The sequence below is a fragment of the Lotus japonicus genome, chromosome 6, assembly GCF_012489685.1.
Source record: "Lotus japonicus ecotype B-129 chromosome 6, LjGifu_v1.2".
NCBI lineage: Eukaryota > Viridiplantae > Streptophyta > Magnoliopsida > Fabales > Fabaceae > Lotus > Lotus japonicus.
This window is the reverse complement of record NC_080046.1, coordinates 61,535,518-61,560,330: the sequence shown is the minus strand read 5'-3', so window position 1 is coordinate 61,560,330 and position 24,813 is coordinate 61,535,518. Positions and strand designations below refer to the sequence as shown.

Genomic DNA, 24,813 nt, shown 5'->3' with positions numbered 1-24,813 from the left:
TTGCCAATTAGAAGTTTAAAAATTATTTCAGTAAACTAATAATACTGTGTTTACAATTGTTAATGCCAGAGCAGGTCACACTAAAAGAAATTAAATATACCAGGAACGTTTACCATATAAGATCTACGTCAACTAAAAGTAAATAAATAATGTAAAGATCAGAGATCATACTTCATATCCAGTTCTATAAAAAAGAGGCACTCCTACATCTAAAAGTACTCAGTGCCTCAACACAATATCTGTATCAATAGCACAATGGCTTCATTTGCTACCCATTTCTTCCTCCTCACAATTACCCTTCTCTTTGTTTCCTGCTTATCACTACCAATTGGTGACCTCAAACTCCGTACTGTGTTACCCATTAGGAAAGACCCAATAACCAGTCTGTTCTATACTTCAGTTGGCGTAGGAACTCCTCGACACAACTTTGATCTAGTCATTGATCTTGGAGGACCAATCCTATGGTACGACTGCAACAATCACTACAACTCTTCAACCTACCGTCCTGTCTCTTGTGATTCTAAAAGTTGCTCGAATACTGGAGCTGGATGCACCAGCTGCGATGGCCCCTTGAAGCCTGGTTGCACAAACAACACATGTGGTGCCAACATACTCAACCCCTTAGCTAATGTTATTTTTTCTGGAGACACTGGTGAGGATGTTTTGTTCATATCTAGCAGCATTGTGTCTGTCCTTTCCGGGTGTGCTAGCTCAGATGCATTTAATGACGACCCTCCACTTCTAAAAGGCTTACCCCAAACCAGTAAAGGGATATTAGGCCTTGCAAGGACACAACTTGCATTACCAACACAGCTTTCATCATCTGAGCTTCCTCACAAGTTTGCTCTTTGCTTACCATCATCAAACAAGAATGGACTTGGCAACCTCTTCCTTGGTGGGGCACCCGATTCTCTTCCTCATCAACCTGCTTTGCTCACCACCCCTTTGATTATAAACCCCTTCAGCACAGCTCCTATCTTTAGCGAAGGTGATGCCTCTTATGAATACTTCATTGTTGTGAAATCAATCAAGATCGGTGGCGAAGTTCTCGACTTCAAGTCTTCCCTGCTGTCCATTGACAGCAAAGGAAACGGTGGAACCAAAATTATCACAATGAATCCCTTCACAGTTTTACATAGTTCCATCCACAAACCACTTGTAAGGGACTTTGTGAAGAAGGCTGCTGATAGAAAAATAAAGAAAGTGGAAGCAGTCGCACCGTTCGGAGCATGTTTCGATCTCAGCACCATCGGCAAGACCATTACAGGACTGGACGTGCCCACTATTGATCTGGTGCTGCAGGGGGATGTTGAGTGGACAATTTATGGCGGAAATTCAATGGTGTTGGTAAATGAAAAAGTAGCATGCCTCGGATTTGTGGATGGTGGGAAGACGGCAAGGACTGCAGTTGTTATTGGTGGGCACCAGTTGGAGGACAACCTTGTGGAATTTGATTTAGGTTCCTCCAAACTGGGCTTCAGCTCTTCCCTCCTCCTTCAAAATGCAACATGTTCCCCTTCAAAGGCTAGTTCCTTTCCCTTTTAACTAGGCCTCGTGATGATCGAGTTTACGTTCTAGTATCGGTATCGGGTATCTTCAATATACTCACTTGAGAGAGTTGTTCTCATTTCTCAAGCTTTATCATTAGAATAAAATTGTTCTATGTTTCTCTTAAAAAACTGCTATAGTATTATTGAATCAGCAACTAATCTGCATATTGAGTTTATTTATAAGAGATATGCTACCTAAACATATTATAAGGATACAACAAGTTAAACATATCAAGGATTATCCAAAAAATACTGAAAGAGCTATTTCATCAAACAAGTAATATGCACGATGCATCAGTGATCACTGATCATTAAGTCCAAATAACTAATATCAAACCTGAAAACTAAGAAGATTCCACCGCAAAACAGCATCAAAATTTGACACTCACAAACACAGGCACCATGAACGCGGACAGGGCGAGTTCTGGTGGTAGTGAGCATGGCCCTTGGGCGCGAACTGTTTGACGAGGAAGCAGGGCAGATGATGTTTTGTTTATTTTGCAGGTGGTGGATTAGATTATTCACCAAAAAAGAAAGATTATATGGGTTGGGCCCAAATGAGGGCATAGCCATAGAGAGCTTTAACTTTGAACCCAAAAAAAAGGTGCTGTTCTTCCCACCCTCAACAATAAAAAAGAAAAGTTGTAGCAGTTATGGGCCACCGCCTCTGCTTCGCCACGAGTAGATCTCTTCCACCACCTCACGGCGTCAACAGGTCTGGGCCACCACCAGTTCTCACCATCTGTCATTGCCACCTCGTATCTCGTCCTCTGCGCATCCACCATCTGCGGTGGTGCCCTGCAACAGTCACTCTTCCTTTGCCGACTGTCACCACCTTCTTCGTTCTCATAGAGGGTGAGGGTGGTGGGAAGAGGTAGAAGAAGATGGTTGAAGAAAGAATTTTTTTAACTCTAGGGACTAAATTGAAGATTTAATGTTTCAGTCAAATTTCTTTCCTTTTTTAACGTCAAAGACTGCTGATGAAGGAAATTTGGTACATCCACGGACCACGAGCGTCGTCATTTTGAAAGTTTAGGGACGAAGTTAATGGCAGCGTACACTTTCAGAGACCAAATTGACTATTTACCCCTTAAAGATTATGAAATCAATTATGGAATAGCAAAAAAGTGCACTTTAGTAGTTTCACTATTCATCATCTAAATATATAAAATCAATTAGTAACGTGTTCAAAACGTGGTAGTACATATAGCTTATATAATTGTTTTGGCAGCTGCACATCACCCGCGAAGGTTGAGGGGATACTAGGATGATTAAAAGTTGAAATTATTCTGTGCATTTGCTTATAATATGAGGTAGCTCATTTGCCTATAATATAATTCTACTTTAAAATTATTTATACAATAAAGGAAGATAAAAAGAAACACGAGATGTACGTGATAAAATGATTGGTGCCGTAGAAAGACATAAAGGGAAAAAAAATGGACCATTACATACATGATTTTGTATATGAGAAGTTGTTGTTTTTTTTGGATGAGCGTGGTGTAAGTTTGAATCTCTACTAGTTTTCTTTGAGTAATGTAAATATAAGTTTTATGAAATAATTAAAGATTATGAATAATATAACATTTATAATTGAGAATGTGATCGCTGATTTTCGTTATAATAAAATGTTAAGTAGACACCGTGGAAACGGTGGGACCAAACTTAGCACCGTGGATCCCTTCACAGTTTTGCACGTCTCCATCTACAATTCCCTTGTTAGAGATTTTGTGAGGAAGGCTGCTGAGAGGAAAATCAAGAGAGTGGCAGCAGTGGCGCCGTTTGGAGCGTGTTTCGATCTGAGCACCATTGGCAGGACCACTACTGGACTGGATGTGCCCACTATTGATCTGGTTTTGCAGGAGAATGTTGAGTGGACTATTTATGGTGGAAATTCAATGGTGTTAGTGAAGAAAAACGTAGCGTGTCTGGGATTTGTGGATGGTGGGGAACTGTCGATGACAGCAGTTGTTATTGGTGGGAGCCAGTTGCAGGACAACTTTCTGGTGTTTGATTTAGCTTCATCCAAACTCAGCTTCAGTTCTTCTCTGCTCCTTCACCACACAAGATGTTCCCACTTCAGAGCCTAATTTATTTTCAATTTGATGAGCTTGATGATGATTCAGAGTTTAAGTTCTAGTGTTTTGTCAAGTTTTAAATTTCGAGTGTAGTGTGCTTTGACTAGCATTGATGTGTGTATTAATATTAATGGAGGTCGGAGGTTGAGGGATTGAGTCTGTTTTACCTCGACGACGAGAATAGAAGCGACGGAGAAGACACGCAAGATAAATTGCACTCGTCAGGAATCGATTCTTGGACCTCATTACCCAATCCATATGTCCCTCCAGCTCCTACCACTTAAGTTATCATACGGGGACAAATTTATTAGATTTGATTGTAGTTGGAAAATTTGTATATAGGATTTCATTATTTAATGCTTGATTAATTCTTTTTCTACATCGAAAAAGATAAACTACGTTCCCTCCATAATTCATATGTCTACAAGTTCTTACCACTTAACTATCATTAGTGGACATGCTTGATTAAATTTAGGATTACCTAAGGAATTAGGAAATTTAATTTAATAAAAGAACATAATATTCAAGGAATTGATATTAATATAATCAGAAATGATGGGTCGTTATATGCTTTTTTGTGTACATCTTTTAGACATACAAGTTAGTGGTTGTTTTTAACCAACACTAATATTTGCGGCGGTTAAAATCACATGTATGTGAGTTGAATGTATGATAAAAAGTGAATGTCCATATATCATTACGCTTAAATGCTACTCTAATAGTATAACTTAAATGCCAATTCGAGACATTTTATGCTTGACTTATTGGCAGCCTGAAACATCTAGTAAATGCTAAACGATTTCTTGAATACAATAGTACTCCATCCGTTCCTAAATATAAGACTTATTCCAAAAAATTGCGCTTATTAAGGAAGCACTTAATGTGACTAGTTATTGTATTGATTTTTTCAAAAAGCATACATTCTTCCTTATTTAACCTTTGTTATGCACTCACCATTGATATCCCAAAAGTCATATTTAGTTTGATTAGTAGTAATTAATGGTAGGTGGTAACTTTGGAATTGAAAACATATAATTAATGTGGAGGGTAAAAATGGAAGAGTACAAAACCTTTTGTTAGATTATTGTAACTAGGTCTTATATTTAGGAACTTCAAAATTTTGAAACTAGGTCTTATATTTAGGAACGGAGGGAGTAGCATTTAAGCAAAATCGCCACAAATATACTTTTGGCATCTCTAGTTCTAACACTTATCGAAAAATGTCAGTAAAAAACGTTGTGGCAGCTTGGAACTGCCATAAATTGACAATATCGATGTCACAAATATCACTTTGTTAATAGTAAATAGAGACGTAGAAACAAAAAAGAAAAAAAAATATATAACAAGTAATGTTACAAAAAGAAGAAGTAAAAAAGCTAGGTGAAAGAGAGAAAAATAAAGAGAAAATGAGTGCAGATATACAAAATTTGAAAGGCTTAAATACTCTGTAGGTCCCTGAAATTGTACCCCGTATCAAAATAAGTCCTCGAAAAAATTTTTTCCGATTCCGGGTCCCTAGAAAAATTTGTTTGATCAAAATAAGTCCCTACGCCGGAGAAAACAGTGGTTGCCTCCTCATTGTTTCCACAAACCATGAAATAACATGTTTAAAACACTCTTAGACCTTCATATATCTGATCTGGGCGAAGAAATCGCAAGAAACAAAGCTAACACGAAGAAACCGAGAAGCTCCATAAATTCCGGCGAGAAGAAATCAACTTGCGACTGGCCTTTTCTCTTCAACTGTGACGACCCAGCCCACGAGACCACCACCACTGAGTTCCTGAGGACGAGACGAAGCCGGCCCAACACCCTGGTCGTAGCGCCGCCATGACCGCCGTCGTCAACCACCGTCTTCTCCGGCGTAGGGACTTATTCTGATTAAAAAAACAATTCCAGGGATCCGGAATCGGAAAAAAAATTTTCAGGGACTTATTTTGATACGGGGTACAATTTCAGGGACCCCTAGAGTATTTAAGCCAATTTGAAACATGCAATTCACAATGCCAAAGAGGTTCATCTTATCAGCAATGAAGACAATTAGACAATAAATTGTCTCCCCTGCGTTAAGAAATCGGATAAAGTGACCCAAATACCATTAAACTAATAACAATGTCGTGTAAACATTATATTATGTATGGGTTGAATTGGTGACAGAGTAAGTCAATATAGCACGACTTATACCATGCACACTGCTTTGATTTTAATTTTGAAAGTTCAAACTTCAAACACCTGGAACTTCAAAAAACCATGGGCTCTTGAATCAATTGTTCACTGGGCACGAAGCTTCTTGTCCTGCCTTATATCATCCTTATCCAGACAATCACTCATATTTTATTGAGACTGGCTACATCACATGTTAAATTAAACCAAGTGGGACAACTTGCATACAGCCATCATATTTTGACTAGCTAGTCATCATCATAATCTAATATAGTAATATCGGCTCCTAACAACTATAAATATGGACACACCACACACTACATCCATTGCTCACAACAATACAACCTCAAATTCAATTCATAATGGCTACTTCCATTGTTCTCAATTTCTTCCTCCTCTGTCTACTCCTTTTCTCAGCTTCACCCACCCTATCTGCATCTAATGAGTTACCAAAAACCGGTTTTATCACCCTTCCTGTGAAGAAAGATCCAGCCACCAATCAGTACTATACTTCAATTGGCATAGGAACTCCAAACCACAAACTGAACCTAGCCATTGATCTTGCAGGTGAGTTCCTGTGGTACGATTGTGACACTCGTTACAATTCATCATCTTACCTTCCTGTTCCCTGTGACACCCAAAAATGTCCTCAAAACTCCCCTTGCATTGGTTGCAATGGCTTTCCTACTAAACCAGGCTGCACCAACAACACATGTGGTCTTTCTATTACCAACCCATTTGCTGACACCATTTTCAGTGGTGACATGGGTGAAGATCTCTTACACATTCCTCAAATAAAGGTACCTCGTTCCTTTGCTTCTGGTTGTGCAGACTCTGATAGATTCAGCACCCCTCTTCTTGTTGGCCTTGCTAAAGGAACCAAAGGGATCCTTGGCCTTGCACGGTCACAACTCTCTTTACCAACTCAGATCTCATCCTCATACAATGTTCCTCCTAAGTTCACACTCTGCTTACCTTCTTCAAACACCAAAGGCACTGGGAAGATCTTCATTGGTGGGAGACCAAGTTCACGTGCCAATGTTGCCAGAATTGGATTTGCTCTGACATCCTCTGAAGAATACTTCATCAATGTCAAGTCAATCATGGTTGATGATAAAGTTGTCAATTTTGACACTTCCCTATTGTCCCTTGATAAAAATGGCAATGGGGGTACTAAAATTAGTACCTTGGGCACTCCTTACACTGTGTTGCATAACTCCATCTACAAGCCCTTTGTTAGAGATTTTGTGAAGAAGGCTTCAGACAGAAAGATTAAGAGAGTGAAATCAGTGGCACCATTTGAAGCATGCTTTGATGCTGGTTCCATTGATGATCTTGATATGGGACCAGCTGTGCCGGTTATCGAATTGTTGTTTGATGGCGGATTGAAATATGAAATGTTTGGTCACAATACCATGGTTGAGGTGAAAGAGAAGGTGCTCTGTTTGGCGTTTGTGGATGGAGGTAAGAAGGCCAAAAATGCAGTTGTTCTTGGTGGGCGTCAACTGGAAGATAAGATTTTGGAGTTTGATCTGAGCACTTCAATTCTAACATTTAGCTCTTCCCTGCTGCTTCAGGGTGAAACATGTTCAGATCCAGTGCTAAATTGAGTGTGAAGTCCAAAGTGCAGCCACTCACAAGTGTGTTTTCTTAGGAAACAGTCAATAACTTTTAATCTCTGTTATGGATTTGCTTCAACTTCATAATGTAATGATATGTTTGCTTTGGCATTATTTAATTTCTTATAAGCTGCACATGTAAGGATGAAACTTAAAAGTTATTTTAAGTGGTTAACATCTAATTTTAATTATATCTTAGCAGTGATTTCATACTTTTTTATTGGTAACCAAATGAGTTCTTAATCTTTCTCTTATCAATTTTTACTATGCTACATTTGGTAGTTGATAGTGCTATTAATGAACTAATTATCCCAAAAATGTAAGCTATTGGAAGGGTCACATAAATAATCTATTTATAATATATGAATTGAGAAGCGCGCAATCTAACGCCGCCGCCACCTCAATGTTTCTACCTCTAACAATTGTGTCCACGTCAGCAATTTTGATCACGTGTCAGGATTGCACAGAGCTAGACAACCAGTAAAAACCTTACCTCACGAAGACGCAGCCCCTGCCTGCAACTACGACGACGGCGACGCTGCCCCTTCTTCCTCCGATGCCGCCTAATCGTTTTAACAACCGCAGCGTTCCAGTGTTGATTTTCTGATCCAGGTCTGTCGCTGCCTACTCTCGCCGGGAATAACACCACCGCCGTCTTCAATTTTGGCGGCCACCATGACAGCATCAGACTTCGACCGATATTGCAGCTCTCATTCTCTCTTTCATTCTCTTTGGCAGCTGGGAAGATGTCCTGCAACCTGGGAAGAACATGGCTGCTGCTGGTTATTGTATGTATGGAAGCTCTTGCACGGTATAATGTAAATCAACCAGTATCTCTTTTTATCATTTCTCTTGTGTATATTTAAAAAAAAAAATCTTTTTGGGGGAAGGGTGCATGAAAGAACAATTTCATTTTTTTTTTCTTTTTCTGTTTGGTATATCTTGCGATTTGGAAATCATTAGCAACAACTACAAGGATAGGATATTGGATCAGACAGATTCTTCTGATGTTGTTTCAATGTTGATGCTGTTGAACCACACCATATCTCCAAGCATTCAGGTAATGACTAATAGCAAAAATTCATTGTTTACTGAGTATTGTTTTCTATTCTCTTCATATGATGTATCAGTTAATTGCCATAACTTCTCTTAGCCATGTCTAGGATAAATCAATTGATCACTCAGTTTTGTCTTGCTACCACCAGAAAGAAGTGCTAAAAGTGTTCATCTTAATTCAATGGTTTCACTCTTGACCCATCTCTTGGTGACTTTATCCTGATTCACACATTAAGGTATTACTCTGCTCACTCATGGATGTCGATTTTAAGTATTCCTTCTCTCTATTGTAAGATAGTATACAAATTCATATAGAGCATAAGGAAAGTCCATACTCTGAATCCTGGAAGAAGAGAAATTCTCATTTTTCTTTGAAACTGAGACATGAATGCCTTATTTTGATAGACATTTTGTCCCAAGGAAGTAATGTTTGATAAGTCATCTTTGCAAATAAGTTATTATAATCTTCTTTTAACAGTTTTTTTCCCATACTATTTTGGCATTTTCTTATGTTCTCTTAAAAAATGTCTCTTAACAACTATTTAGTATGGTGCCAAATTTTTTTTTGCAATAACATGTGTTTGGCTTGGTGAGTTTTTTGTTTTTAATAACTTCCTTTGTTATGGGGCAGTGATATTCTTGTGGCTGCATATACAAAGTACTCTTTGATTTTCAGTCTCTCTCTGCAATCTACCTACAAATCTACAATCTGAAGAGGACTGTCTGCCTCTGTCCAACTCCATGCAATGCTATCCTTCAACTCCCTTTCATAGAGCATCTCCACCAAGTGGCACCACTTTTCCTAGAACATGTATTTCACTTCAATGTTTCACTGAATGTCAGGTACGATTTCATTTAACTAAAGTTTTACTTTCCAAAAGGTAATTGGTCATTCATGGATATCAGAGGTTGGTGGTATTGTAGAAGATGAAGTGTATGTTCTCACTGCAGGAGGTGCTACATAGTAAGCGGAATCAACATTTTACAATTGACACCCTTGATGGGGCTTGATCAATTCTTTTGGCTGAAACAATTATTTTTCTATGGTGCCAACCTTTTATACTCTTGATGAATGACATGACTTTGAGAAAAAGAGATAATAGTGAGGTTTGGATTTGATACTCAAAGGTATGCATTTAGGTTTACATTAAACATATGAGTTTAGTATCTGCATCTTTGGGTAAAATTTTATGGTAGACATTTTTAAGGAAAAAAAATACATAGCAGAATACTTTTGTACCATACATATTCCAAATTAACTTTTTTTTTGATAAAAATTTTCTGAAGTAACTGTTGTAACTAAGAACCTGAGAAAATTGATTCATATTATTAACGCAATTATTTTTCCAATAGATATGTATTGTAGACATTGCATCTACTCTTTAGCATTAGCTTGTATCTAGCACTTACATCAGGAGAAGTTATATACAAATTGACTTTTGATTTTTCTCAATGCTTAGAGGTAGCTTCTTTTAAGAATGTTTTCTCCATTCTTATAGATCTTTTATACCTTTCACTTTAACTTACTGCCTTTTTTATTTTTAAAAAATCAAGAAAAGGGACAGGAGGTCATTGAAGGGTGCCATGTCATTGAGGGGTGGCATAAGGATTCAAGCTGTTTTCAGTGTTAGATAAGTGAGGAAGCAGATTTCTAGCTCTTATATGAGGTATCCTTGTGAAGTTGTGATAGATTAATGGAACAAACTCATGTTGGTACCTCAAATAAAATCCCTGTACCCCTAAAGAATGCATTGGCTCCTCAAACTCTAGAACATCATACCCAATATGCACATCTCCAACATCAATATTTGAGAATGTTGTATTGGCTTGCGCCAAGACAACAAATGATAGCAGTAAAGCAATGTCCAATTACGTGAACCCGATTGAGCCAAGATAGCAGTAGCTTCTGTGCCTTGCTGTTGGTTTCAAAAGAGTACTCGAACATAACAACTATTGCTTTTGTGCATTGCCAATGGCTTTAAAAGACTACTCCAACAAATAATCTCATATGCATCTACTATTTACCTTCAATATTGGCTTTGGTTCTATGTACACCAATGATGACAGACGAGACAGTAGTGGGATCAGCAAGAATAGTGGTTGAACGGCCTTGGGAAATGAATGAAAAAGGAGTGGTTAGTTTCACTTGACATCCATGGCAGAACATCTAGATGTTGTGGTTTTGGCGGAATCTCACTGATGAAACATTATGACGAAAAGCTCGAGCTTGGCGTAAAGCTCTTACATTGTAAACTGCTTCAATCTTGCAAGGACAAGAGTGATTTGTAGAGCATATATATCACATTTGCACTTCAATATGTGCCTTTCGAGAGGAAACAAAGCACCTCATAACAATGATTACTATTATAATAAATTTACAGTATATTGAGACAATTGTATCCGCCCGCGCAACGCGCGGGTCTTAGTCTAGTTTTATATTATTTCTCTAACAAAGGTGAAGAAGAGAGATGGCGTGAGACCAAAGCAACCATGGACAAGTGATTAGGCCCTGGCCCCTCTTATGTATCATGTCTTTGTCTTATCTTTTTCTATACTGATGTGGTTTCGAAGAGCATGTCCAATGGTAATAGCTAATGTTAAATACATACTCATATGAGTATCTATTACTATTGGAGTACATATTCAATTCTAACATGGCAAAGATGAGTATGTGGGAATAGATACTCCACACTATACTTGAAAGATGAGCTTGTATTTATTACAAGCACTTACAATTAATTAAAATGTAGATAAATAATAAAATATACAAATGTGATGTTGATGGTGAGATCCACTATAGAAACTTTTAAGAGTTGTCGGGTTGGAGTAAAAAGTTAGTAAAATGGGGTAGATGATGTGACATTATGGGAAATTGAAAAAATAATGTGTAGATATTTTAGTGAGTATGATGGATGTAGATGATCTAAGGGAAATATACACTCTCTTAGGCTTGCATTTTGAACATTCACATTGGACTTCTGACTCTATTGTGAATTAATTGAATTCCGCCATTTTTTTATTTCCTCATTTCTTGCTTACTTTTAATTAATTAAGAGTTATGATATATACACACATCTCCACTCCTTTTCCACCTTCTCTCTTTTATTTCTTTTTTCTCCATCAATCAAATCACTTATCACATCTTTACTTTCTCTCATTTCTTCCTATCTCTCTCTTCTTTCACCTCTCCACACTTAAAAAATGAGGTGTGAAGAAATAATTATTCGTTAATTAATGGTGTAAACCAAGACTTGTTGTGATGGTATAATGTATGTGAATTAATCCAATTTTTTATTTCTAGGAGATTGTGAAAAAAAGTTTACCAATATTGTCTTAAAAAAATATTAAACGGATAGATATTCTGAAGGTGGAGGTGGATTTGGGGGGTCAACCCATCTTTTTCCTTTCTTCCAAGCATCACTGAGGCTTTGTTTGGTTGGGTGGAAGGAAAGTAGGAAGGAAAGAAAACACAGAAACCGATGGATGAATTAAGACTACACCTTAGTCTTAATTTATTCCTCGGTTTTCGTGTTTTCTTTCCTTTTCATTTTCCTTCCACCCAACCAAACATAGCCTGAAGCATGCCTAGTGCCTACCAATAAATTTATGGCCTAAATTTATTGATCTCTGCCATTGGAGATTCATCCCATGTTAAATGAATTCATTTTATTCAGCAGCTCTGCAAGCAACCCACGTTTCTACAGCATGCTGCTTGCAGACCTCGTGCAGCTTAAAATAATAAATGACTACTAAGATATTATTATGTGTGTGTGTTATGTTTATTAAAATTTAGATTATTAACCCCTTATCATAAATTTAAGTTTTATCCATACATGTGCAGCTTTTAAGATATTAAATGAAGTCAAAATTAAAGAAGCATTTTATTACATTATGAAGCTGAAGAAAATCCATAACAGAGATTAACTTATTGATTGGCTCTTAAGAAATTAAAACAAACATGTGACTGACTACAAATTGGATCTCACACTTAAATTGGCAAATTCATGACGAAAAGCTAAACATTTTTTTGGAAGAAGCTGGATCTGCATCTGAACAGGTTGCACCATGAAGCAGAAGGGAGGGACTAAAGCTTAAAATTGAAGTGCTCAGATCAAACTCCCAAATTCTATCTTCCAGTTGATGTCCACCAAGAACAATTCCATGTTTTGCCTTTTTACCTCCATTCACCAATGCCAAACAGAGCACATTCTCATCCACTTCAACCATGGAATTGTGACCAAGAATATCACATTTCACTTGCCCAAACCTTCCATCAAAAGCCAAATTGATAGAAGGCACATCTGGGCCTCCATCACTCTTGCCAATGGTGTTGGCATCAAAGCATGCTGCAAAAGGTTTCACCGATTGCACTCTCTTTATTCCTTTGGCTAAAGCCTTCCTCGCGAAATCTCTAACAAGGGGCTTGTGAATGGAGTGATGCAACACACTGTAAGGAGTCATGGTACTAATTTTAGTACCCCCATTGCCACTTTCATCAAGGACCAACAGAGAATGGTTCAAGGTGACAAGTTTACCATCAACGTCGATTGAGTTAACATTGATGAAGTACTAGGATAATAACCCGTTTCCGTGCAATGCACGGACGAGCGATTCTACGATTTAACATAATTAATTCTGTAATTTATTAAGATGAACAAATTAATTTACATACAAATAATTTGTAATCTTTTCAATTATATGCCGCAGTTGTCTAAATGATTCATGAAAAAATTTGGGTTAAATAACACATGGTCGTTCTAGGTGAACCAATCACATTTAAAATAAGTGGAATTAAATTTTTCATATTTTATTTATTAATAAATAATTTTATTGGTTCATTGGGATGAAGGTTAAGTAACCCTCATGATAAAATCAACAAAATTTATTATCAACTTTACTAATACATAGGTGACAATAAACCATGTATTTTTTACAAAGAGCCCTGCCATAAAACCACATCAAAGTTGAACTGATGAAACTATCTTAATTTGAAATCCATTCCCTTCCTCCAACCCCAGAAACTAATAAAAATGAATAGCCAATAACCTATCAGGTCACTGCTTTCATCTGACATAATGTGAAACAATCAACTTGCATCTTGAGCCCGTGCCAAGCTAACACCATTGTGAAATCATACTTCTAGATCTATTAATCCACTTCCGAAGTCTTTCAGACAAAGCATAAACAGTTCACCACCTGAAAATTTCATCTGTGTAAGCAAGGTAGTTGTGACCAAGAAAAACTATAAATGTCTCCCTTTCTCAAACTAAGCATATACAGTGAACTGCATCCAAGAACCAAAAAATAACTCATCGAATCAAGATATCTATAAAATCATAAAAGGAAACAAACTAAAGTAAGGGTTTGGACTTTGGGGCATTCATCTTGAGAAGATGGCATAATTGGTTTATGGAGCCAGTTAATGGACCTGAAGGCAGCAAAACTCTAGAAGAGAGGGGTATAGTGTATCAACAATAGAGAAAATTGATATTCTCCTTTGTAGCGTTGTTAATAGATGTCTCCATGTCTTTGGCCAATTAGGAATCTACCTTAGCTATGCAAAGCTACATGATAAATAAAAAGATAGAGAACAATTTACAGCCATATTTGAAATCACTTGCATCAAGTGATTTATTCGAATGAAAATCTTTGCAACAAAGAGGACCAAAAAATCTTATTTAAGAAGATGATTATTTCAGAAGGATTATGGGAAAGGAAAGAAAGTAGAAAAATAAACAAAAGTCTTGATTTACTTCATTTTATGTAGAACTTAAGACTACAAAACATAAAATGCACTCATAGAAGTAGCTCTTAAGTAGAAAATTTAATGATGGAGGGAAAAACGAATATGTTGTTCATTATTAAACTTCATCCTAGCTTTTAGCTTTAGGAAAAATAAAGCTGGCTTAAAAATATGCTAGACTTCCAATCCACAGTAAAAGATGCAGGACTTTGGTTGATGGGTTCTCAATTATAGGTTTTCTACAGAATAGGAATATTTAATTCATATAAGCAATTAAACACAATAAGATTGAAGACATTAGTGGACTATGTTTGTTTATCATTCAACTAATTATGCATTAAATTTTCTTTGCACATGATAAACTGCAAGTTAGTTTATATTTTCTCATTTAGTATTATATATCTAATACTTAGATCATAAACTGACCTCTATAGTTCCATTAACTTAAAAGGATCAAGAACATCATGTAATCATCATGAGCTTTATTGTTGTTCCACCAAAAGTATAGGAATCAACTTTCCAGATTTCTGCTTTTTCTTTATCAATCACAATTTCAATAAGTTAGATCAAGATATGAAATAATTAATTGCATGGATAATGAAACCAATATAATACAAACCTTTCGAGGAATGAGGTATGATCATTGAGTTCTCCAATGAACTATTAAAATCAATGGACTATTAAGCTAAATATAATTATTATTCAACAAAGTATTGTTCTTATAGCACCACTCAATAATAATTAAAGCCAAATACAAGACAGCAAGGGAAACAAAGGATTATTTCTTTGTAGCTTAAAACTGGTAAGATGAAAATGAAAACATTTATAAAAAATATAAATCAGAAAACCAATAAAAAGATTTTGAGAAACTATATCTTTAGGCAAACCAATTTAAAGATATAGATTATGTAGAAAACAAAATCAGAACTTGTTGGATGCATCATATATTCATATCATATATATCTTAAGGCAAACCAACACAGTAGTGATGTAAAATGAAATCTCAATCAATAATAGGTGATAACGTGAGAAATCAAAACTCTACCCACTTTCACTGGGCAACCGGTTACCAAACACAACTACTGAGTTTATAGAAAGTAAAAAACCATATACATATTGAGATGTTCTTTTCACATACAAATCCAAAAATTCTGGCTTCACGCATATAAATTTCTCTCCTGCTCTTTCACTTGTATTTAAGAAAGGCATAATCATTTAATCGATAACAAAATCAGATAGCTACTTGGGTAAAAAATAGTCAAAGTTAGATTCCACAACCTTTGAACCGTCAAAGTCACTCGGAGGGCAAAAGAAAATAGAAATTGCAAGTTGGGGAAATCATCCCTGCAAGTGAGAAACAGCCAGAAAAACACATTAAAGATCACATGACTCTAACTTCTAATCTTGACCATACATGAAATCTGCATTGATGGTGAAATCTGCAATTGAAGGATTGATGGTGAAAACAAAGCTTGAAAGCATTTAAGAAAATGAAAAAAAAAAAAACTCTGAAGAAAACTATAGAAAGAGAGAAATTAAAAAGTTATACATCCGTTCTTCCAGTTGTTTCAATCAGTAAAAGCCAAAATCCTCACTGCAGTGAGCTCAGCCCTTGTTGAAAGGAACAAAAGTGAAGTCAGCAAATACAACTCTACTTATTCTACTGAGGCATCCTATTAATTAAACTACTTTTGTCATACTTATCTCATATTTCAATTGCTTTGGTATAGCCCTTGAAATTGGTAAAATAATTTGGTAGATAATAATAAGTAGAGAAGAAAAATAACACTTAAAGCTGTAAAAATTTACTGATATAGAATACAGGAAAGCACATAAAAAAGCAAAATATATTGCAAATGCACTTGGCAAGAAGTCCTACGCTCAACATTCTAATAGATAATTATCTATCCCTCATGAGAAGTACTTAATTCATGTCCATGAAATTAGGATTCTTTTTACTAATAACAGGCTGAAATACTCCAGTTATCATGTTCCTTAATCACAACTTACAAACCTTCTATAACTTTCTTATCACCATGTTCACTCACTCACACTGTTAAATACAACATTTTTCACAAACAATAAGAAGTTGCAAAAACAATTAGTAGAGCAGTTGTAGTTATCTCAAATACCAGTAGTGGAGTAGTAGTAGTTATCTCAAATACCATTAGTGGAGCAGTTGTAGTTGGGGCCTGGATTTCCATTAATGGTATATGCATCTGCTTTAGGAGGAGCTCCTCCACTTGCTAGAGTGGCATGCTCAATTTGTCGCAGATCTTGCAGCCAATACTCCCTGCCAAAATTGAATTCAACCAGCCTTATATGGAGAACATACATCTATGTAACACTGAAATCTAAACCAAAGGAGGGCCACCTTATAAGTTACCTAGAATGATTATGTGCTCTTGTTCAAGACTCTTAAATCGATAAGTTACCCTGATCTTTGGATAAACAATCATGGCACCATAAACCGTTCCTCTTAGCCAAGAAACATGAGCATGCCCGAAGAAGGTGTCTTTCTGCTTCACCATTAAAACGTTATAGGTGAAAATTTGGCCAGCTTGAATGTGACACTTTGTAATAAGAGATGGTCCATCATACCAGCATGATAGCCTTTGCTTGACATCATGCCTAAAATTTAAAATTCAAGATTGTTAGCTGTAATAATCATATTTTAGTTAGTAAACTGGATTGAAACCTTATGTAAGAGATAGTAATAGGGATTAACAGTGGATTGTAACATTGAAAGGTGTCTTATTGGTGACTTTAACTATGGTTCTATCATCTTCTTGGGCGTAAATAGCTGGCCCTGGTCAGATCAGGTCCATAAAATATGACAGGCATTGCCAACTAATAAATTTGAGTGGATATGATTTTTGTATTCTGTGTAAGCTGATACATAAGGTTTATATTTTTTTAGAATGGAGGTTCATATTTTTACATGAATGTGAGCAACAGGTTCGTAACAAACCTATCTGAAGTTGCCACAAAATAAGATATTAAAACTTATATAAAAAACTAACTCTATCTCCTAACTCTCTAATATAAAACATAATCTGATTAAGACTAACAGAATGAACAAAATCTTATCAAAGACTAACTCTATCTCATAAATCAACCAAAAACACAGAATATCTTATCTCTTTTTTTTTAGAAAGAAATTATCAAACACCTCATTTGTGGAAATATAACACAAAATTGGTCACAATTAACAAACTCTACTAACTGCTAACAACTAATCATGACAGTTAACTAACAAATATAATATGTATCTGCAATTTCCTATTGAATGCTTGTTTCTCAGCAAGTTATTTCTCTTCAATAGTTCATTGCAGGAAGAAAATGGTCCTTGCCAACCTCTACCTCGGCCCTCTCCTTCCTCACCTTTTACTTTTCTAACATGCTTTATCACTACAAACATATTCAATGAGAAACAACAATAACAGCACATAAGTTAGATAGAAATTAGGCATAGGAATTTTAGAACCTTGAAGTTATGTTAGATGTGCAAATTGTCCATCTTTAAACTTCATATGTGATAGAGTTCTATGGTGTCACAGGAATAGCATGAACATATCACACTAATAACTTGTTCATCATGGAAAAAAACTTCATAATTTTCTTAATTTAAAAAAGGGAATAAGCCCAACATATCTATTCCCTCCAAAATCAACCTAAGAAACAACCGTTAATAAATAAGAAGCATATTAACCAACAATAACTCAAAGGACATCAACATCTTTGTAAAAACTGAAGAAAAAAGTATTTATCTTCTCATTCAGCAACTCATTAACCACAATTGTACCCCTGGCCCTCACAGCAAAACTGAAAAATAGTTACTAACCTTGTTAGTGAAGCACAAAAAACAGAAACCAATCTCTGTCTTTATACATTGCCCTCAACCAACTCACTAACGAATTTACTAATATGGTTTTTCTTGATTGAAGCCTCAATTTTCACACCCTATAACAACAAAATCAATTTGAATTTAAATGAATGTAGGAACTGAAGAACACACAAGTATAGATATAAAACAAAAATAAGACAAAGATATAACCTCTGCATCAATTAGGACGAGATGAATAGCATATGGTCTTGAGGAATCACTTTCCATGTATCTCTGGCAAGGCATACGCTGCTGCGGAGGGGATTCACAGGTCCAGCCATAAAAGACATCAGTATGAGTATCACTATAACTGGAATCAACAACAAAAAGATGGGAAGTATTTATAGAGATTGAGAAGGGAAAATCCCATTACTCTATACCCTATAACCAGTAGGAGGTAATTTAAATCTTAATAGGGTAGCTATTTGAATGATCAATGGAGTATGTCATGCTATTGGAATTGGGAAACGTGAAGAATGGTATAAAAGAAGCTAACCTGTAATTACACAATTGGCTCCACCATTTCCTGCAGTACAATGCTCGACTGACATGAACCGGCTCATGGATGACGAAATCTGTCTGCCATGATCTTGGCTTCTCACTCTGGCCCTCACCAAACACGAAAGAACGCACCCTTCCATCTTCATCTGAAATAATCTTTCTAAAACTCACCTAAACACTGACTAAAAATCAAAGAAGATGATGATATTCTCCGTCACCATGGTTGATCGGCGGTGCCAGGGAGATGAATGTGGCGTGCAGAAGGAAATAAAAACCTAACCCACTTCATGAACAACTCTCTGGGCTGTGTTGATGATGCGAGATGATGGAGATGGTTGAGAAAGGCTGAGCTGAGTTGCCGTGTTTGATGGGTTGGAAGCGAGATGACGGAATGAAAGAGAAGAAGGCTGATGATGCGAGACGATGGAGAAAGACTGAAAGACAGAGCTGTGTTGTCGTGTTGGATGGGTGTAGGTACTGGACTTGGGCTAGAGCCCATTAAAATAATGCAAGGCAAAAACGAAATTAGGATAAATAAAAAAAGAACCAGAAAAAGATGATCCAACGGTTGAGACTTGAGATTGAAATTGAAATTAATGGCCAAAATTAAAAGTTCTCTTAGGAATAGTGATTTTATGACTCTCTTTTAAGATGTAGTAGATTCATCTTGGGAATTGGCAGATAGTCCAATTTGTGTAACAGGGTCAGGTGAAAATGGTCTCCTAGTAATGAAGATCTTCCCAGTGCCTTCGTTGTTAGAAGGTAAGCAAAGGGTGAACTTAGGAGGAACATTGTATGAGGATGAGATTTGATTTGGTAAAGAAAGGCTTAATCCAGTTTTTGGTCCCCATCCTTTGTCATAAATATGACTTTAGTCCCTCGCCGGAGTAAAGGTGGGGCTAGGTCCCCAGTTTTTGGCAAAATAGTTGGCTTGGGTCCTTCCGGCCGGTTGGGTCAACGCCGGAGCTCCGCCGGCTGATGTGGCCGGTGCCACGTCAATTAATGAGCCCAGCTGGATTTTTTTTTCATTAAATTTAAATAAAATTAAAACTTATATTGAGGGATGCATACCAAGTTTATTAAATCTTTACAAGGATGAGATCAATTTTATAATCCCTTCATAGGGACGAGATCCAAAATAAAGATGTGAAACAAGGGTGAGATCCAACATATTAATTCCATTCACTGGTACAAAATGTCTTGGTAAGCCATTTATGTCTTTGTTATGTTGTTACTGAAATTATCATTGTTCTTTTTAATTTTTGAGCCTAATGAGTAAAGTGCTTTTATTCGATTTTATCTCAGAGACCAAATGACTGTGGCTTTTTTCTATGGGATGATGAGTCTAGCTTAGATGGTCCTGAGAGACAAAATGTAATTGAAGGGGTGAAAACATTTGAAGAATTGGAGGATATGAAAAGGATATTGGCAGAAAGAAAGATGGAATTGGAGGCTACGAAGAGGAAGTGGGAGGACACTTTGACCAAATTGGAGGACACGAAGACCAAATTGGAGGATAGTAAGTTGAAGATTGTCAATCTGCAATGGAACCTTAAATGGGAAATTCAGAAGAAGAACTTGGCAATTTTGACATGTATTCTGTTGTTTGTAGTGGTTGTATGGCTTCGTGTGTAATGGATTGTGGTGGATGTGTACCAAAATTATAAGGATGTAACCTTAGTGGAGTGTAGCAGTAATCTAAATCATGGCTAATTGTATTACATTTTGTACCAGTGAATGGAATTAATATGTTGGATCTCACCTTTGTTTCACATCTTTATTTTGGATCTCGTCCCTATGAAGGATTATAAAATGGATCTCATCCTTGTAAAGATTTAATAAACTTGGTATTCATCCCTCAATATAAGTTTTAATTTTATTTAAATTTAATGAAAAAAAGAAAAAAAAAATCCAGCTGGGCTCATTAATTGACGTGGCACCGGCCACGTCAGCCGGCGGAGCTCCGGCGTTGACCGAACCAGCCGGAAGGACCCAAGCCAACTATTTTGCCAAAAACTGGGGACCTAGCCTCACATTTGCTCCGGCGAGGGACTAAAGCCATATTTATGACAAAGGATGGGGACCAAAAACTGGATTAAGCCGTAAAGAAATATGTGACCTTGCAAGGCCAAGGATCCCTTTGGTGCCATTGGCAAGGCCAGAGAGAAGTGGGGTGGTGAATCTATCAGAGTCTGCACAGCCGGAAATGAAGGAGCGAGGGACTGTTATGGGGGGCATGTGTAAGAGATCTTCACCCATGTCGCCGGAGAAAACCGTGTCGGCGAAGGGGTTTGTGATGCCAAGACCACAAGTGTTGTTGGTGCAGCCTGGCTTAGGAGGGAAACCATTGCATTCAGTGCAAGGGGAGTTTTGAGGGCAGGTTTGGGAGTCACAGGGGACAGGAAGGTAAGATGATGAATCATAATGAGTGTCACAATCGTACCATAGGAATTTACCTGAAAGATCAATGGCTAGGTTCATGTTATTTTGAGGAGTTCCTATGCCAATTGAAGTGTAGTACTGAAGGGTGGCTGAGTCCTTCTTAACAGGAAGGGTGATAAAACCGGTTTCAGGGAATTCATCATTTGATAGGGTGGGTGAAACTGAGAAAAGAAGTAGACAGAGGAGGAAGAAATATTGGAGAGTAGTGGAAGTAGCCATTATGAACCTCAATTGATGTTCAGTTGTGCTTGTGGTGAGCATGTAGTGTGATCTATTTATAAATGCTGGGATGCATGGGACTGTGGATAAAATTGATTATGATAATGGGTAAAAAATGATGGCTGTAGCCTGTACCAGGCTGTTACACTTTATTTAATTTAACATGTGAAGTATGATCTCAATATATATAATAAGGCAATCAAGATTTAGGCTATAATGGTGGGATATGTCTTTCACCGTCCAACATTATGAAGAAATTTAAGATGAAATTTATATTTTGATTACAAAAAAGTCTGATGTTTTGTGTGGATTGATGGAACAAAACAAAAAAGGAATATAATAGAATGAGAAGAATGTGATGGAACAAAATGAAATCACTCTACATTGTTTATATATTTTATGAGGGAGTAAAATAAATTTATTTATTTGTTACCACTTGAGCAGTGTAAAAGTATATTAATCTTTAAACATCAATTGAGTTTTGTTCTCACTTTGAGTGAGTGTTAATGCAAGCTAACACGTGCTAATAGATATCTAAACACACTTTCATTATCTGGATAATTGGATAATGGACGAAAACTATATGAGTTTTGGATTTTTCTATTCCTATATTATATCCCTTATTTTAAAATACTAATATTGAATATATAAAAACAATAACTATAGTTTTAGTTATTGTTAATGCTTTCCTTTCATCTCCTTTAATCCAACATGGGGCTATGAAAATTGATGGAAAGTAATGGTGATGATCATAGATATTACCTAATGGAGCGACGACGGTGATAGAGCGACGAAGGTGATGGAGGTGGCAAGTGTTATCAAGTGAGAGGACAATTATATAAGTTGAAATTCTGGTTCACGCACAGGACAGATATCGAACCAAATGTCTAGGACATCTGGCACAACGTACAGCAGATAACAACACAGTATTAAATCAACAAAAAACAATAAAGAACACAGAGAATTGTTAACCCAGTTCGGTGCAACATCACCTACATCTGGAGGGCTTCAGCCCGAGAAAGATAATTCACTATTATAGAGAATCAAGTACACAAAAGGTCTTAATTGAACATCCTCTGTTCACAGCCTTTCCTACTTATTCCTACCCGTGGTTTATTACTTAGGTCTCCCCCTAAGTATGAGAATCCCCTCTCACTTTCTCACACACAATCACTGCCATAGTGATTAATCTCTTACAATGAGAGTAAAGACGATCTCAAGATCAAACAACTCACAAAACAACTCTCAGCTCAGAAGAATAACATAAAGCTGCTAAGAGAACAATACAAGTGTGAAATTACGAGAGTAAACCCTAATTTACTCAACATGAAGTCACTCGCTAGTAACTAGGTTTAGGTCTTCTTAAGTAGCAGTCATCCAGGCCTTGTCTTCAATGGGCTTGGACAAGCAAAGAGTCCACACTAAAATCAGGAAGTTGTTAATGAAACAGATCTACATAAAATCTTCAAAGATACGTTTTCAGTAGCAGATAAAAACCTCCACATAATATCTCAAATCAAATCCCTTGAAATCGATTTGATTACACTTGATATATTCCTTAAACAGCGCACAGAAGCTTCCAACAAAACCCTAGCTTGAATACCATGTAATCAAAGCACAGCTTCACAGATAACTTAGCCAGCTCATATCAGATCTGCAGGGACACATGTCATAGTCAAGATGTTACAACATCGTGTCCGACATGTTGGCAAAAACACACTTAGCTAAAATGCATACTATCATGAATAAAGGAACAACATAAGTTATCAATTATCACCTTTTGAACACGTATACATATTCATTTTATTTAAATTTACATCATGAATAAGGAATACACTCAATTGCACATTGTTTATTACTTTATTTCATAATGAAACTCTTGAACTCCGAATAAATAATAACTCCCTTTTTTTTAACTCAATAACTCCCATATTATTAATTGGCAATTAGAAGGAAACAATTTTTCACAACACAAAAATAATGAGAAAGAAAGAAAGATAAAAACGCCTGGTTTGATTATGCGCTAGATGTGAAGTTGAAGTTTGCACATGTAGTTTGTGTCAACAAAAGGGAGGAGCTAAACCCAAGCCTTGAATTAACCAAATCAAATTGCAAGAGATTGTCTTCTAGCTGATATCCCCCAATAACAATGGAAGTGGTTGCATCAATACCTCCATCCACAAATGCAAGACAAGAAACCTCTCTGCTCACTTGGACCATAGAGTTTCCCCCCAAGATCCTCCAAAAGACACCCTTCCCCTGCAACACAAAGTCAATTGCTGGCACTTCCAAGTTCTTGGAGTTGAAACATAGCTTGAAAGGCGCTATCGGCTTCTCTTGAGGAACGTCTTCAAGTTCGTTGGCAAATGCATTAACAAAAGCATGGTAGATAGATGTTTCCATGGTTGTGTAAGGATTCACAGTGCTAATTTTTGTTCCACCCTCTCCCTCATCACCAATGGACAACAAGGATGTGTTTAATTGGATCAATTTCTCATTGATTCTAATACCTTTCACTCCAATGAAGTATTCTGCAGCTGGTCTTCCATGAAAAATAGGCCCTGCTGAGTTATCAGGGTTTGTAATCAGTGGAGTGTAGATGAGAGATTTGGAAACATCAACCCCAGGAAGAAAAACATATGGGCCATCACCAAAAAATAACACACCACTGGATTTAGTTGAAGAACTCAAGCAAATTGCAAACTTTTTGGAGAAATTGAAAGCAGAGGAGAATATTGAAGGGACTGAAATTTCATTGTTCCTTCCAAGACCTGCCATGCCTTTGACTCCACTAGCAAGACCTTTCAAGAGATTTGTGCGACCACATGTGAAGAGAAAGTTAGGCACAATCACCATCTTACCAGGATTGGATCCATCAGTTGAATGAACAGCAACAACATCTAGTGCAACCTCACCAATTTGATTGGTGTGAGTGAAAATGTTGTTTGGGAAAAGGTTACATGTGTTGATGTTGCATCCTGGCTTGGATAGATAGCAGTCAACACATGATTTGGATCTTGTGATGGAGCATTGGGGAGTGTGGCAGTGTGCAGGGTGGTAGGTGGATGAGACATAACCCTCTTCACAATCTACCCAGAGGAATTGACCACTTAAATCTAAGGTTAGTTTGACAGGAACAAGAGGAGTTCTCTGGTGAAGCAATGTAACATATTGGTTTGTGGCCGGGTCTCTTGTGACAGGAAGAACAAGTGCATTGGGGTGGAAGGTGGAGGCTATAGAGGGATAGATGAAGGGGATGATGAGTGTATGAAAGAGAAGGAAATAAGAAGCAAATGCCATGTCTATTTTGCAGACATTGGGATATCTGTTTGTGTCAACGGAAGGATTGCATTTTATCAGATCCAATAATGCAAATTATGTAATGAATCAAAGTTTTGTGAAGTTTTTTTTTTTTTTTTTGGGTAAATAGTCAAGTTGGTCCTTGAATGTGTCAGACGCCTTCAAGTTGGTCCCTAACCTTATAAAATGCATCACGCGATCCCTGAATGTGGTAAAAGTTATTCAAGTTAGTCCCTAACGTTAAAATTGTTGACAG

The 24,813-nt window shown here is 36.9% G+C and overlaps 5 protein-coding genes and 1 long non-coding RNA gene across 6 annotated transcripts; 4 read left to right on the top strand and 2 right to left on the bottom strand.

Annotated features, from left to right (window-relative positions):
• The first annotated feature begins 200 nt into the window (after positions 1–200).
• Positions 201–1,679, top strand: LOC130726020 (probable aspartic proteinase GIP2). Its single transcript, XM_057577226.1, has one exon. It carries the CDS (start codon positions 256–258, stop codon positions 1,543–1,545), a length of 1,290 nt encoding a protein of 429 aa, XP_057433209.1. The 5' UTR covers positions 201–255; the 3' UTR covers positions 1,546–1,679.
• Positions 1,680–3,121: 1,442 nt separating this feature from the next.
• On the top strand, positions 3,122–3,640 carry LOC130725728 (probable aspartic proteinase GIP2). The gene has a single exon (XM_057576932.1). It carries the CDS (start codon positions 3,122–3,124, stop codon positions 3,638–3,640), a length of 519 nt encoding a protein of 172 aa, XP_057432915.1.
• Positions 3,641–6,107: 2,467 nt separating this feature from the next.
• Positions 6,108–7,622, top strand: LOC130724429 (probable aspartic proteinase GIP2). Its single transcript, XM_057575651.1, has one exon. The coding sequence runs from the start codon at positions 6,154–6,156 to the stop codon at positions 7,399–7,401; it is 1,248 nt and encodes a 415-aa protein (XP_057431634.1). The 5' UTR covers positions 6,108–6,153; the 3' UTR covers positions 7,402–7,622.
• Positions 7,623–8,541: 919 nt separating this feature from the next.
• Positions 8,542–9,585, top strand: LOC130721976 (uncharacterized). Its single transcript, XR_009013735.1, has 3 exons — positions 8,542–8,702; positions 9,098–9,309; positions 9,418–9,585. It is a non-coding gene; the product is annotated as an uncharacterized LOC130721976 (long non-coding RNA).
• Positions 9,586–18,296: 8,711 nt separating this feature from the next.
• Positions 18,297–21,269, bottom strand: LOC130723823 (probable aspartic proteinase GIP2). Its single transcript, XM_057574958.1, has 2 exons — positions 20,705–21,269; positions 18,297–19,421 (listed from the first exon to the last, which is right to left on the bottom strand). Exons 1-2 carry the CDS (start codon positions 21,255–21,257, stop codon positions 19,243–19,245), a joined length of 732 nt encoding a protein of 243 aa, XP_057430941.1. The 5' UTR covers positions 21,258–21,269; the 3' UTR covers positions 18,297–19,242.
• Positions 21,270–22,488: 1,219 nt separating this feature from the next.
• Positions 22,489–24,624, bottom strand: LOC130724474 (probable aspartic proteinase GIP2). The gene has a single exon (XM_057575700.1). It carries the CDS (start codon positions 24,555–24,557, stop codon positions 23,274–23,276), a length of 1,284 nt encoding a protein of 427 aa, XP_057431683.1. The 5' UTR covers positions 24,558–24,624; the 3' UTR covers positions 22,489–23,273.
• Positions 24,625–24,813: the final 189 nt, after the last annotated feature.

What these genes read in the sequence shown, in the direction of transcription:
- LOC130723823 (XM_057574958.1), bottom strand. Translation starts at nt 21,257, where the DNA reads ATGGCTACTTCCACTACTCTCCAATATTTCTTCCTCCTCTGTCTACTT. An exon ending in CCTTGCAAGGTCACATATTT is followed by an intron (nt 19,422 to 20,704) that starts CTTTACGGCTTA and finishes CTGGATTAAGCC; the next exon opens with TTTCTTTACCAAATCAAATC.
- LOC130724429 (XM_057575651.1), top strand. Translation starts at nt 6,154, where the DNA reads ATGGCTACTTCCATTGTTCTCAATTTCTTCCTCCTCTGTCTACTCCTT.
- LOC130725728 (XM_057576932.1), top strand. Translation starts at nt 3,122, where the DNA reads ATGAATAATATAACATTTATAATTGAGAATGTGATCGCTGATTTTCGT.
- LOC130724474 (XM_057575700.1), bottom strand. Translation starts at nt 24,557, where the DNA reads ATGGCATTTGCTTCTTATTTCCTTCTCTTTCATACACTCATCATCCCC.
- LOC130726020 (XM_057577226.1), top strand. Translation starts at nt 256, where the DNA reads ATGGCTTCATTTGCTACCCATTTCTTCCTCCTCACAATTACCCTTCTC.